Consider the following 12,804-nt stretch of genomic DNA (forward strand, 5'->3'; position numbering starts at 1 on the left):
TAACAAGACTTGGGATAGCTCTTGGAGCAGAAAGAAATCCTTTATTTTCTACTATCATGGTTACCATTATCAATACCAATTTAGAGTTAAGATAAAAATGTATAAATGAAAAATATCTAGGCTGAGCAGACATTTTACTTCAGGTTTTAGCTCACATATGTGCATTAACACTTCGCCCACATTTTAATTATTTTAAAAGATGAAAGACAAACAGATGAATGGCACCCCGTGCAGACAAGAGATTCCCATTTGGCCATTCACATACCTCTGCTTCGATGTATGGAAATTCTGACACCAGACGCACTCCAACAATGGGCCACCTTTTCCCAGTCACACTTGCCATTTTGGCCACCTCAAAGGCCTTGTCCCCATAGGTGGAGGCAAGATGCTGTGCCACCTAGGGACACAAAACTGCATTAGGACTTTGAATATCAATACTTTTAGGTGCAAAGCAAAAAAACAAAACAACCCCAAAAAACAAAACAAACCTACAAGCTTATCTTGTCAGCTTTCTACAGCCTGTAACTAATAGTTCTGGGAGAGTATTAGATTTTGATTTTTGTGGGAGGAAACCACTTGGGCCCCAAGTGCTTAGGCCAGCATGAACTCGACTACACATGTATCACTGTATCAGTGACTGATGGAGCTTCAGCTTCACTCTGCTCCCAATATCACTTCTAAAGAACAGCTCCCCCGATGTTCACGACAGAGAGAATTTAGGATGTCCTGTTTGCTAAGAACAAAGCAAACAAACCCTAGATTTTAAAAGAGAAACTAAAAATGTGCATTTTTTTTTTAGGCCACTGAAGCAAATAAGCCATTCTTTTTTTTTTCTTTTCTCCATTAGTTCTCGTCCACAGTACACAGACGGAAATGAACCCCCCAAGAAGAAATTCTAAGTAAGGGAGGCCACAAGGTTGCTGCTTCTGCTACTCGCAACGGTGAGATTAGGCAGGTAAAGAAAGAGTAAGATAATATGGCAATGCACACCCACCTCGCTTTCAAGTCCATAATCCTGGACAAGCCTGATGTAGAGTGTGGGGCTCCAATCCTTGCCCCCTTGAAGAAAAAGCCCAACTGTTCTACTTGGTCCTGCTTTCAAATTATGAGCCTTGATAGCAGCATTTATGGTATCTTCCGCCATAGAGCGATAGGTTGTCCACTTTCCCCCTACAAACAAGTTGGTAAATAATTCATTAGGATACTACCCCTTATTGTTTTATACTTAATCATTTATCAATGTATGAGTTAACAAACCCACCTGTTGTTTGTAAAAAAAAAAATATGGCAAAGTGATGTTACACTTTACTCAGAATCATAAAAAAAAAAAAGCCTGTTGATTAGAGTTCAAAGAGGTGCCAGTGTGACCACTGAACACAAGGTCCCCTCTAAAGCTTTCCCAAGTAACAAGGTAATGCCCGTACCTGCTATCGTGATGAGGCCGCTCTCGCTGATATCCACAACATGATTCCGGGAGATGGACTGAGTGTTTGCAGACTTAGGATCTGTCACAAGGGGACGAATACCACTCCATGCTGCCAGGACATCCCCTCTCCTCACTGGGAAGGATCAATGACAAGGAGTAAGAGGATTACTCAGAGATATCTCAACAAAACTATGAAATAGTTAATAAGCAGAAAAGAGTACAGCAAAAGGAACACATGATTATGCACTTCAAAAGGGAGAGAAATCCCTTAACTGGTTTGGCTCGGTGCATAGAGCATCAGCCTGCGGACTGAAGGGTCCGGGGTTTGATTCCGGTCAAGGGCATATGCCCGGCCTTGGGCTCAATCCCCAGTAGGGGGCTGCAGGAGGCAGCGGATCAATGAACTCATTATGTATGTTTCTATCTCTCACTCTCCCTTCTTCTCTGAAATCAATAAAAGGGTATTTAAAAAATGGGGATGGGGCGGTTAAGGGGGAGTCCTTAAATATAAGAACTGAGTAGGTAAGTACAAGAAAAAATCAATTTATTTTATTACAAAGATAATCTTCATGGGGAAAAAATTGAAAAGAGAAAACAAAAGAAACAAATGCTAGCAAGCTTCAGCTGGAACAATTTGAAGTAGTTTAAAAGAACAACAAAAAAGGCAGAAACAAAATAAAAACAACCTAATAGACATGGCTTGTTGTATTTCTCCTAGAATACTATCTCTTCTCAGGGAAGACACAGATCCTTAATTGAGCATTTACAGCCGGCCTAGCCTTGTCAAAGCACTTGGCATACACATTTCATCTCACTTAACCTCACAAAGCCCCATAGCATTAGGTATTATTATTCTCACTGCACAGATGAAAAAAAAAAGATTAGAAAAGTTAAACCAACTTGCCCAAAGCAAACATCTTATAAATGATAGAGCAGCACATTCTTACCCATTGAATCACGGTCTCTCAACTGCTGACAATTTCCATACTCTACTTTTTTCATTCCATTATCTTTATAACTGCCACAAAAATAGATAGGTCTCCTCCCAATATAAGTACACAGTACTTGTGTTATAGTGTTTGGAAACTCTGAAAAGTCAAGATACTATGAAATTCTTCTTACTATCTCTGCCAAAACATAATTACCCCTCAATACCAAACATTGATGATATAAAAACAAAATTGGACAGCATTTGCATAGCACTCATTACTGACGTAAAAATGCTAAAAAAGAGTAGCCTAATTGTGGTGCTGGAACACCATCAGAGGAAGGGCAAAACCTAAAGGCAGAGCTTTCAGAATCTACTCTTCTTTATCCAGATCAGCTTCAGGGTTGGCTGAGCTTCTTTCCTCTCCATTCTCCACATCAAGGAACTAACCATGTGCACAAATGCAATAGCTGCCTAATGATGCAGACTCTGGGGAGGTGATTGCTTACCTGGTTCTATTGCACCTACTTTGGTTAAACTAGTTAATCCATTCCTGGATAATAAAGAAATACAATTTTGCTTCAACCATGACTCAGGTCATTCTTTATCTTACTCCCAGCCATTACCCATAGTAATAAAAACTGTCTGTATATAGTCTTAAAAACATCAAGAAAATGGGAAAACTGAATATCCACATGCAAAAAAATAAAAAAAGTTGTGCCCTTACTTTCCACTGTATATAAAAATTAACTCAAAATGGGTCAAAGACCTATTTACGGAGCTAAAACTATAAAACATTTAGAAGAAAATACATGGGAAAGATTCATGACATTGGATTTGGCAATGATTTCTTGCATACGAAACCAAAGGCACTTGCTACACAAGAAAAAATAGATAAAATGGGCTTCATCAAAATTAAAAATGTTTGCACATCAAAAGACATTATCTTGTGGGAGTCAATGGGGGAAAAATGGGGCATATGTAATACTTTCAACAATAAAGAATTATTTTAAAAATTAAAATACATTAAAAAAGATATCAACAGAATGAAAAACAAGCCATGGAAGAAAATTTTTTCAAATTATATATCTGAAAAAGGGTTAATATCTAGGATATATATACAAGAACTCCTAAAACTCAGTAACTAAAAAACAAATAACTCGTTTGAATGATGGGAAAAAGATTTGAATAAGTATTTATCCAAAGAAGGTGTACAAATGACCAATAAGCACATAAAAAGATGCTCAATATCACTAATCATTAGGAAAATATAAATGAAAACCATAATGATAGACAACTTCATACCCATTAGGATGGGTATTATAAAAATTTTATTTAAAAAAATACACAAAATAACAAATGTTGGGAAGGATGTGGAGAAATTGGGATATCTTGTGTATTTTAGATGGGAAGGCAAAATGATGCAGCTACTATGGGTAAAAGCATGGCAGTTCCTCAAAAAATTTAGAATTACCAGATGACCTGGCAATTACGCTTCTGGGTTCATAACGAAAAGAAGAGAAAGCAGAGAAAATTCAATTCACAGAAACATCATTTGTAATGGCCAAAATGTGGAAACAACCCAAGTGTCCACAAACAGATCAATGGATAACTAAAATATATTATATATATATGCAATGGATTATTATTCAGCTTTGAAAAGGAAATTCTGAAACACTCTATAGCATGGATGAACATTGAAGACATAATGCTAAGTAAACCAGGCACAAAAGGATAAATATTATGATTCCATTTATATAATGTACCTAGAGTAGTCAAATTCATAGAAACAGAAAGTAAAATAGTGGTCACCAGAGGGAGGAGAAGGGAAGAATGGGGAGTTAGTGCACTCTCTAAAAATCAATAAAAACATGTTTTTTTAAAAAGTTATATTGGAACTAAGTTAAATCTAGCATATTTTAAAATGGCTCTTTAAGGGCCACACTCTTAACATGATTGTATGCTGAAAGAAGAGGTACCCATATACCTCTACAGGGGTGGCTAATCAAACCCATATCCAAACACTGTATCTGAAACATAACCTGTTGAGGAAAGCCTCAGGCATCCAGGCTTCTCAACTGGAGCCCACAAGGGATTCTCGATGCTGGGATCCCAGTCTTCAATCTGCCCCTCTGATGTGTGCATTCTCTTTCATAGGTTTAAGCCTAATGGCTCATATGGAATAGGGGTTAATTCTTGCTTCACAGGATTCCACAAAAGTCTTTTAAAATATCAACATAAAGTATGTAATGTTTAATCTTTACAAAAAGCCCAACTAGGAAATTACCACTATTTTCCATTAGAGTTCAAATCACCCTGAGTTAAAAATAAAACTTAGCCAACCACTTAGAACGTCACTGTGGTCACCACAAAGTCTGCAGAGTGTGTCTGTGAAATTCCTTAGGTAGCCACGCTGACCAGGAATTTGGTTTCAACTCTTAAAGCCCTCTGACTGATACTAAAATTATTTCATGGAAAATTAGACTTTCTAGAGTAAATCTGAAGCATATGTAAATAATCTTGGTAGCGAATGCTTTCCCTTTTCTGGTATAACAGGAAGAAAAATACTTCTATGAAATTGTGTTTATCTGAAAGAAAAAAACAGAACTAAAACACTTTTTTCATTCATAGAGGAACATTAACTAAAGCATTAGGTATGCTGATACCATTCTTAATCCTACTCTTGAAATTGACACTCAATAAAGGAAAACACTATCAGGAAGAATTCACAATGTATTAGGAACTTTCCTTTATTTTGCTTGATATTTTAACATTCCGCTCTTAGCCTAAGAATTATATCAGATAAATTTTGCCATTAAATTTATTTTAAAAGGATAATCAAATTTTAAGTCACATTTAAAATGTGAATCAGTCTTCATAGCCTGTAGAATTTTTATATTATTCAACCAGAGGGTGGTTGGATCAGCTATCTCCCTACCAGTTCTCTCTCAGCCTTGAGACTCAATGATTTTTATGGATTATTCTTCAGCTATTTACTGCTGAAGAATAAAGTGCTTGTATCTCTTCACCACCGAAATTTAAGTAATGACCAGTCAGGCCTCGGGTATAACCTACATCTATGGGACAGAGCATTGCTAAACACATGAAACATAAATTCTAATCACTTGTACAAAAGACAGCAACTAACTGAACTAACAGCTTTCTCTCGTTAACACCCGCAGTAATATTTTCCCACAGTATTCACCCACAGTGGAAACCGTGGACGCTGTTAAACAATCACTAACTAAAGTTCTCTGAAGAAAAGAAATTCCAATGCAGTAGACGGACCACGTAGAGAATCTTTTACTACCGCCTGGAACTGCTGCAGCCGTGTGAAACCGTGAGGGAAACAACCCCAGGATGAACCCAACTTGGAGAATGGCAGCGTGACAAGAAATAAGAGACATGCACTTTAGATACTGCGGAGTCACTAAATTAACCACCTCTTGAGCATTCTTATATCGAGTTCTTCTTTTACAAGATAATACACTATTTTATAGAACAAAAACATACAGATTCCATGACTCTGTAAAAAACTGGCTATTTCCTTCTCTAAAGGTGTACATACATCCTTCCAGATTCTGCAGTGGCACTGTCCCACAGGCTTTTCTGCAGTGATAACAGTGCTCCATGCCTGTACTGTCCAGTTCACCAGCCACCTATGCATGCGGCTATTAAGCACTTGAAATGTGGTTCATGTGAACTGAATTTCAAATTGTATTTAACTTTAACTAACTTTAATTTAACTAGCCACACACAGCTATGATATTGCACAGCTCTAGAGTAAAAGCTGCCAAGTAGTAGATCTCAGATTTGTCCTCATCAAGCTGGTGACTGCCACCATGGCCCCCTCACCCACAAATCTTCAATGGAGCATCTTTTCCATGAGATTTGACTGTACCTCCTTCGCTCATGATAATACAATTTGCTGTAATTGCTCTCTTTTCACCCAAATAATTTTACTATCATAACATGCCCCATATTTACCATTTCAGACTATCCTCCTCTCCTACTAATCTCACAAATTCAAAAAAATAAAAAATAACTTTACTCAGTTTAGTACTCCTACCCTCAAGTTCTTACCTGGATATCAGCAGTTCCATCACTCAGATTATAGCCAAGAGTAGGTAGTGAACATCACCTACTTTAACTCTCAACTATACAATGTGTGAAACAAATAACTCAGCTCAAGGTGGTGATGCTTCAGAGCTCAAAGATTCATCTTGATTTTTCTGGTTCTCATACTTCCAGGATCGCTGCCTCCTGCACACCACACTGGGGATTGAGTCCACAACCCAGACATGTGCCCTGACTGGGAATTGAACTGTAACCTCCCGGTTCATAGGCCGATGCTCAACCACTGAGCCAAGCCGGCCGGGCTATATTTAAATAATTGTATATTCCCTTTCAAAATAAATGAACACTTTAAACAAGATGACAGGATATAACACTACTATTAACATTGAGAAAAAGCCTCATTAAACACCACTTTTTTAGAGTGACTTACCCAGATGGCACCTAGTTGATTTTTAAGTGTCAACTGCCCAGATGTAAAAAACAAACAAACAAAACAAAAAAACACAAGTACCTCCAGAGTGTATGTAAGTCCTTGGCAATATTTTCTAAAGGGCAGTTAGAAAATAAAATTGTCCTACCATCCTGTCTAAGAAGTATTATACAATGCTGATAAACAACTATTTCAGGTTTTAGTATATATAACATATAAGGAATAAAATACCACAGAAATGGTAAAGTTTGCACAGACATTATTCACAGCTGGTTGAAAAGACTAAATACTTATGTGATTTTTCAAATTATAATTAATATTTTTACTCTTAAAAACTTGGCAAGACAAGTGTTTGTTTTAACATTAATAGGAAATGAAGCCCCTGGGAAGTGACAATTAAGAGCTAAATGTGTGTTTTCGTTTCACATCAGTAATTTAGCCATACGTTTGGGGGTGTCCTTTCTCATGTGTGCCACTTTCGAAAAATCAATAAAAAGCATGTGAAATATCTAAATGAACACAGGGGAAATAGTGTCAGAAATCAATACTTCTCTACCAGCATGTTTAACCTGCTGAAATGAAGTGTTAAGCACAGAAATAAGATACCATATTACATTTATATACTAATGAAACCAGAAAAAGCAAAACATGTGACACTATAATTAAACAGCTGGAAGACATCCAAGCCTGTGTAAGTTGATAACCTTGGTACAATCTCTGGCAGTGAAAAGGCAGGTCTGCAGTGAGTTGATATGGCCAGTGCAGTTGTTAATTGAATAGCAGGCAATCTATAAACACTACTAATTGCATCTGTGAAAACCTGTGCACAACCAGAAAAGCTGCCTAGAGAAGCACTCCAGAAAACTACGTGGATAAAGCACTTGGCAAATCTCCTGTCTCTCTCAGTCCCTGTGTGTCGGAGCTCAGTTTCGCCACTGCGTCCTTCTGATTAACCTGCACACAGCAGACTCAATGGTACATTTTTCAAAGGATCATTTTTCTTCCTAACCAGATATGCACCGCACAACTATCAATTACCCACTCGTTTCAGAAAAGAACAAACAAGCAATCTAGAAAATTCAGCTTGTGAATGGAAAGCTTTCTACATCGTAAAAGAAGACATGGTCTTATTCCCAACAGGCAAAATGCTTTGCGGGATTGTTCCGGCGCATTTTGCAGAAGTGTGGCAGCTGCTGCGAACAGCATGGAGTGTTAAGATTTGACACTTTTTTTTTCTTCCTTAAGGATATAGCCATTTGGGGAGGCTCAGAAACTGTTGTCGGAATTTTACTATTCATCCATTTAATAAATCTTTAAAATGATTATTGCTCTAGGATCTAAATCAAACTTTTTAAAGTTTTGAATCTGTAAAGAAGATGGCTTAGTCCAAGGTTTTAGTTAGGAAACACGGGATCTCCTCCAGTTTAATATACAAATTCAAACAAGGCCAGTTAGGAGGAAAAGTTGTTATCAATCGGAGAGTGTCGAGCAGCTCCCATAAACTGAATTGAGACTTAATCCACTCCGTAGTAAATATAATACCACATCATGAAACCTGAAACTACCAATCAGAGCATTGTACCATTTTCAGAAGCACAAGTATTGAGGCCAGACTGACTTGTACTCAACTCACACCATGTCTCCAACACAAAAGAGTTATTGGCAAGAAACTTCAGACTGCTGGGGCTCAGCTTCTTCCTCTATGAAGTGGGAATTAAAATGTACCTCATAAGGCTGCTCTGAGGAATCAAAGAGATAATATAGGCAATATGGTTAGCAGAGTGTGTAGCATAAAAAGTGCTCAATAAGGTAGACTTAATAAAAAACAAAGCATGTGTTAACCATTATAAACAAATGGAAAGATTAAAATAGGTGTAGCAACAGCATGTCATCATATAACTCAGTGGTTCCTGATGCTGAGTTTTCTCCCACATTTCCTCAAGATAGAAGAGAAATTTCTTGGAAAAAATACAAATTTGAATGTCTCACTTTAAGATATAGACATCCTTCAGCTAACACTCTCCCAAGACTAAGGGTAATTACTCAAGGCTCTCGTTCACTTAGAAATAAAAATGAAAAGCAACTATAAAGAATCATTCATTGTAACAAAGGGTAAGTTTATAAGTAGGAAGCTGTGACAAGTGGGGTGCACAGGAAAATTAATGAAGTATGTGAAAGAGCTGGGATCTCTGCTTCTATCCCAGGTATTTGCTATCTGGAGAACTCCTCCTCTCAAAAGTCCCCAGAACTCCAGAGAAAGGCTGGATTTAGTGTTGAGATGTTCATTTCCATCTACCACTTTGACCAGAAATCAGAATTGACAAAAACTATTTGTTAGTTTCACCAATTCCCTGATTACCAAAAGGCATGTGAACTGAAACAAGCTTTACAGATCAACCAGTTCCCAGCTGGTATTGCAAATGTCTTCCATTTGTTAATAGGCAGAATGAAAGAGCAGGGAGCAGGGTCCAGTCTCTGCTACAGCCCAGAGCTATGTCACTGTGGAAATCCCCTCCTACAGGGATACGCATGACGGCCTCTTGGAACCAGATCTGTTTCCCACACATCCAGCCTCCCAGCACATGTAAGCAGTTAGATTTCTCGTCATTACTGCATTTGAACTTTAAGAATTTGGAAACTGTCAACATAGAGCTCTCTGCTCCTGAATTAATTTTATTTCTTGCTCCAACAATCAAACTTCCTGCTTGTAAAGCCGAGATATAAACCTCCTTTTTACATAAATTTGAAATGAAGCGTAGTTCAGTAACAATAATCAATGTATTAAAATATAATCATACTCAGAGGAAGCTCCTTCCTTGCAAAAGGTATCAAGGTAAAATTGCAAAGCACGTTGATTATTTAAATATGGATATTAAACAAATCATAATTATATCCCTAACTAGAGGCCCGGTGCACAAATATTTGTGCACTCGGGGGGGAGGGGGTGTCCCTCAGCCCGGCCTGTGCCCTCTCGCAGTCTGGGACCCCTCGGGAGATAATGACCTGCTGGCTTAGGCCTGCTCCCGGGTGGCAGAGGGCAGGCTCAATCCCTAGGTGCAGCCTCTGGTCGGGCTCAGAGCAGGGCCGATTGGGGAATTGGGGCACCGCCCCCTGTCATGCACAGAGCAGAGCGGATTGAGAGGTTGCGATGCCAACCTCAGTCACACTCAGGGTAGGGCCGATTGGGGGGTTGGGGCACCGCCCCCTGTCACACTCAGGGCAGGGCCGATGGGGAAGTTATGTCTCTACCCCGTCACACACAGAGCAGGGCCCGTGGGGTGGGGGGGTTGGGGTGCTGCACCCTGTCACACACAGAGCCACAGGGCGATCAGGACGTTGGGGAGCTCCCCCCTATCAGGCACAGAGCAGGGCCCGATCAGGGGGTTGGGGCGCCTTCCCGTCAGGAACAGAGCAGGGCCGATAGGGAGGTTGTGGCCCCGCCCCCTGTCACACACAGAGCCACAGGGTGATCAGGGGGTTTGGGCGCTGTCCCCTGTCATGCTGATCCCAATGCCGGGAGACCTCGCGGCTCCGCTGATCCAGGTGCTGGGAGGCATATTACCCTTTTACTATATAGGATAGAGGCCTGGTGCACGGGTGGGGGCTGGCTGGTTTGCCCTGAAGGGTGTCCCGGATCAGGGTGGGGGTCCCCATTGGGGTGCCTGGCCAGCCTGGATGAGGAGATGATGGCTGTTTGCAGCTGGTCACACACCCTTCAGGGTGGGGGTCCCCACTGGGGTGCTTGGCCAGTCTGGGTGAGGGGCTGAGGGCTGTTTTCAGGCTGGGACTGAAGTTCCCAACTGCTCCTTTTTTTCTTTCTTTTTTTTTTTTTTTATTCTGAGCCAGCTTTAGCTCTGAGGCTCCAGCTCTGAGGCTCCAGCTCTTAGGCCTCCGCTCCTAAAAGCCGGTATCTGGTTTGTTTAGGTTCTACAATTGAAACTCTGTATCAACTCCAGGTCTGAGATCCTGGCTAGCTGAAAGCTGGTTTCTGGGGTTTTGTTTAGCTTCTATTTTTGTAACTATGTTTCAAACTGCCAGCTCAGAGGCCTGCAGCGGCAGGCGGGGAACGCTGGAGTCCTCCGTCACTGAAGCAAGCAAGCCTCATGTTAGTTTCAAGCTGCCTGGCTGCCGGCCGCCATCTTAGCTGGCAGTTAATTTGCATATCGCCCTGATTAGCCAATGGGAAGGGTAGCGGTCATACGCCAATTACCATGTTTCTCTTTTATTAGATAGGATAACTGTGTGTGAGCCTAAGTATTAGCGAGATAGATTTCGATTACATATATTCAATATATTTATACTATTACTATAGATATCCAAGGAGACTCTACTCAAAAAAACCCATTACTTGAAATTAGAAGAAACTAAAATTGTAAAATATGGATCAATCAATTAAACTAGGAGAGTGACCTGAACCATTTTTTAAAGTGGTTTGTTTATAAATATGTGATCACACAATGAACAAAATTCTCTAGGAAAAAAGGATTCATAGATGCCAGTGAGTCACAACAAGACAAAAATTGTCTTTGCATGTCCTCCACGGAAGCCAGCATTATAGAAGATTCCTGATATAAATGAAGAATATTTTTCAAAAATCTTAAACCTTCTACCTTCATACAGAATGATGTTCAACCTGCTAATGAATCAAAAACCTTGAAAACACCTATTACTAATTCATTTTAATTCAAAACAATCATGAGTGGCATACCAGAGAGACAGCAAGCTTTGTACCCGAGTAAAAAACCCTTACCCTCAAGGAGCTCCAAGTGAAAATACATCTCTGAGTGCTACCTATAATATAATGTGATATACTAGGCCAGCATTTTATGGGAATCGAGGTAAAAAGCCAAGATGAACAGTTGGGAGGAAGGCATCCCGAGAGAGCCTTCAGTCTAAACCAGGAGGAGATATAAAGTGCATAACCTGATGATATATATGGTAATACAAGGATTAGATCACAGAATGCACAGAGGTAGTACAGTTGAATATAAACCTGCAAAGACTAATTGTGAAAAGCCTTGGACCCCATGGGAGATAGTTTAGAACTTTTCCAATGGGGAGACAGTCAAGGGATATTTTAGTGCAGGGAAGTGACGATCCGAATTGTGTTTTGGAAAGACAGTTCTGGTGGAAAGATCAGACTGGGTGGGGACAGAGACCTGACAAATAGAAGCCAGCTAGGGGGCCAACGTAACTGTTCAAGTGAGAAATGACGGGGGCGAACCAGGGCAATAAAGTGAAAGGGGGTGTAAGGAGTGAGCACTGATAGAAACCGGAATGGATATGGAAGAGAAGGATCATCAAAGACAAGCAGGCATTTCCAGCTTGAGTGACTAGATGGATGGTGAGGCTGTTAACTGACAGAGGAAATTTCAGAGGATAACATTTGGAAACTTCTGAAATTAGCCAGGATTTTTAAAACATCACTATCCAATATATGTTCACTGGAGAAAATGTTATGACATCCAAGTTAAATAAAAGTATGCCTAGGTTAGCATTGGAATTAAGTAAACTTTGACATTTTCAATTCAAGCAAACATACCCTTCTTAGCTAAATCCACAGTCAAAACTCTACTTTCTACATGGTAACAGCTCACGAAGTTTCTTAAGATATACCTCTATGCTCTCATTTCTCTAATTATTTCCTATGAATATCCTGTGTTTGCAAATCAGACCTTCCCAAGCCCTAGAATTTAAATAGCAGTACAAATATTTTGTACTGTTCTCAAAGAACATGTATGTTTAGAGCTCATGTGCAGCAAGCACTCCAATTGTGCCACTAAAAATTACCAGAAAAGGACTGTGTAAATGCATGTGGATGCAGAAAATAGAAGGAAAAGAAAGGCAACCTCTTCCCACAGTGTTATAATTTGGCCCTCATAAATTTCCTGGAAGAAGAAGGAATTGGAGCAGGCAGGTGTAAAGATGAGTCAGGCTGCAGAC

The 12,804-nt window shown here is 39.7% G+C and overlaps 1 protein-coding gene across 2 annotated transcripts in view; it reads right to left on the reverse strand.

Annotated features, from left to right (window-relative positions):
- Positions 1 to 12,804, reverse strand: part of GPD2 (glycerol-3-phosphate dehydrogenase 2) — a 142,213-nt gene that overhangs the window by 15,587 nt on the left and 113,822 nt on the right. For both annotated transcript variants that reach the window (XM_081095591.1, XM_081095590.1), the window contains exons 10-12: positions 1,425 to 1,559; positions 995 to 1,170; positions 266 to 397 (exon numbers count right to left, since the gene is read on the reverse strand). In XM_081095591.1, coding sequence (XP_080951717.1) covers positions 266 to 397; positions 995 to 1,170; positions 1,425 to 1,559 — 443 coding nt within the window. The remainder of the gene's footprint in view (positions 1 to 265; positions 398 to 994; positions 1,171 to 1,424; positions 1,560 to 12,804) is intronic.

Source organism: Myotis nattereri (genome assembly GCF_964212035.1).
Source record: "Myotis nattereri genome assembly, chromosome: 7".
NCBI classification, from domain to species: Eukaryota; Metazoa; Chordata; class Mammalia; order Chiroptera; family Vespertilionidae; genus Myotis; species Myotis nattereri.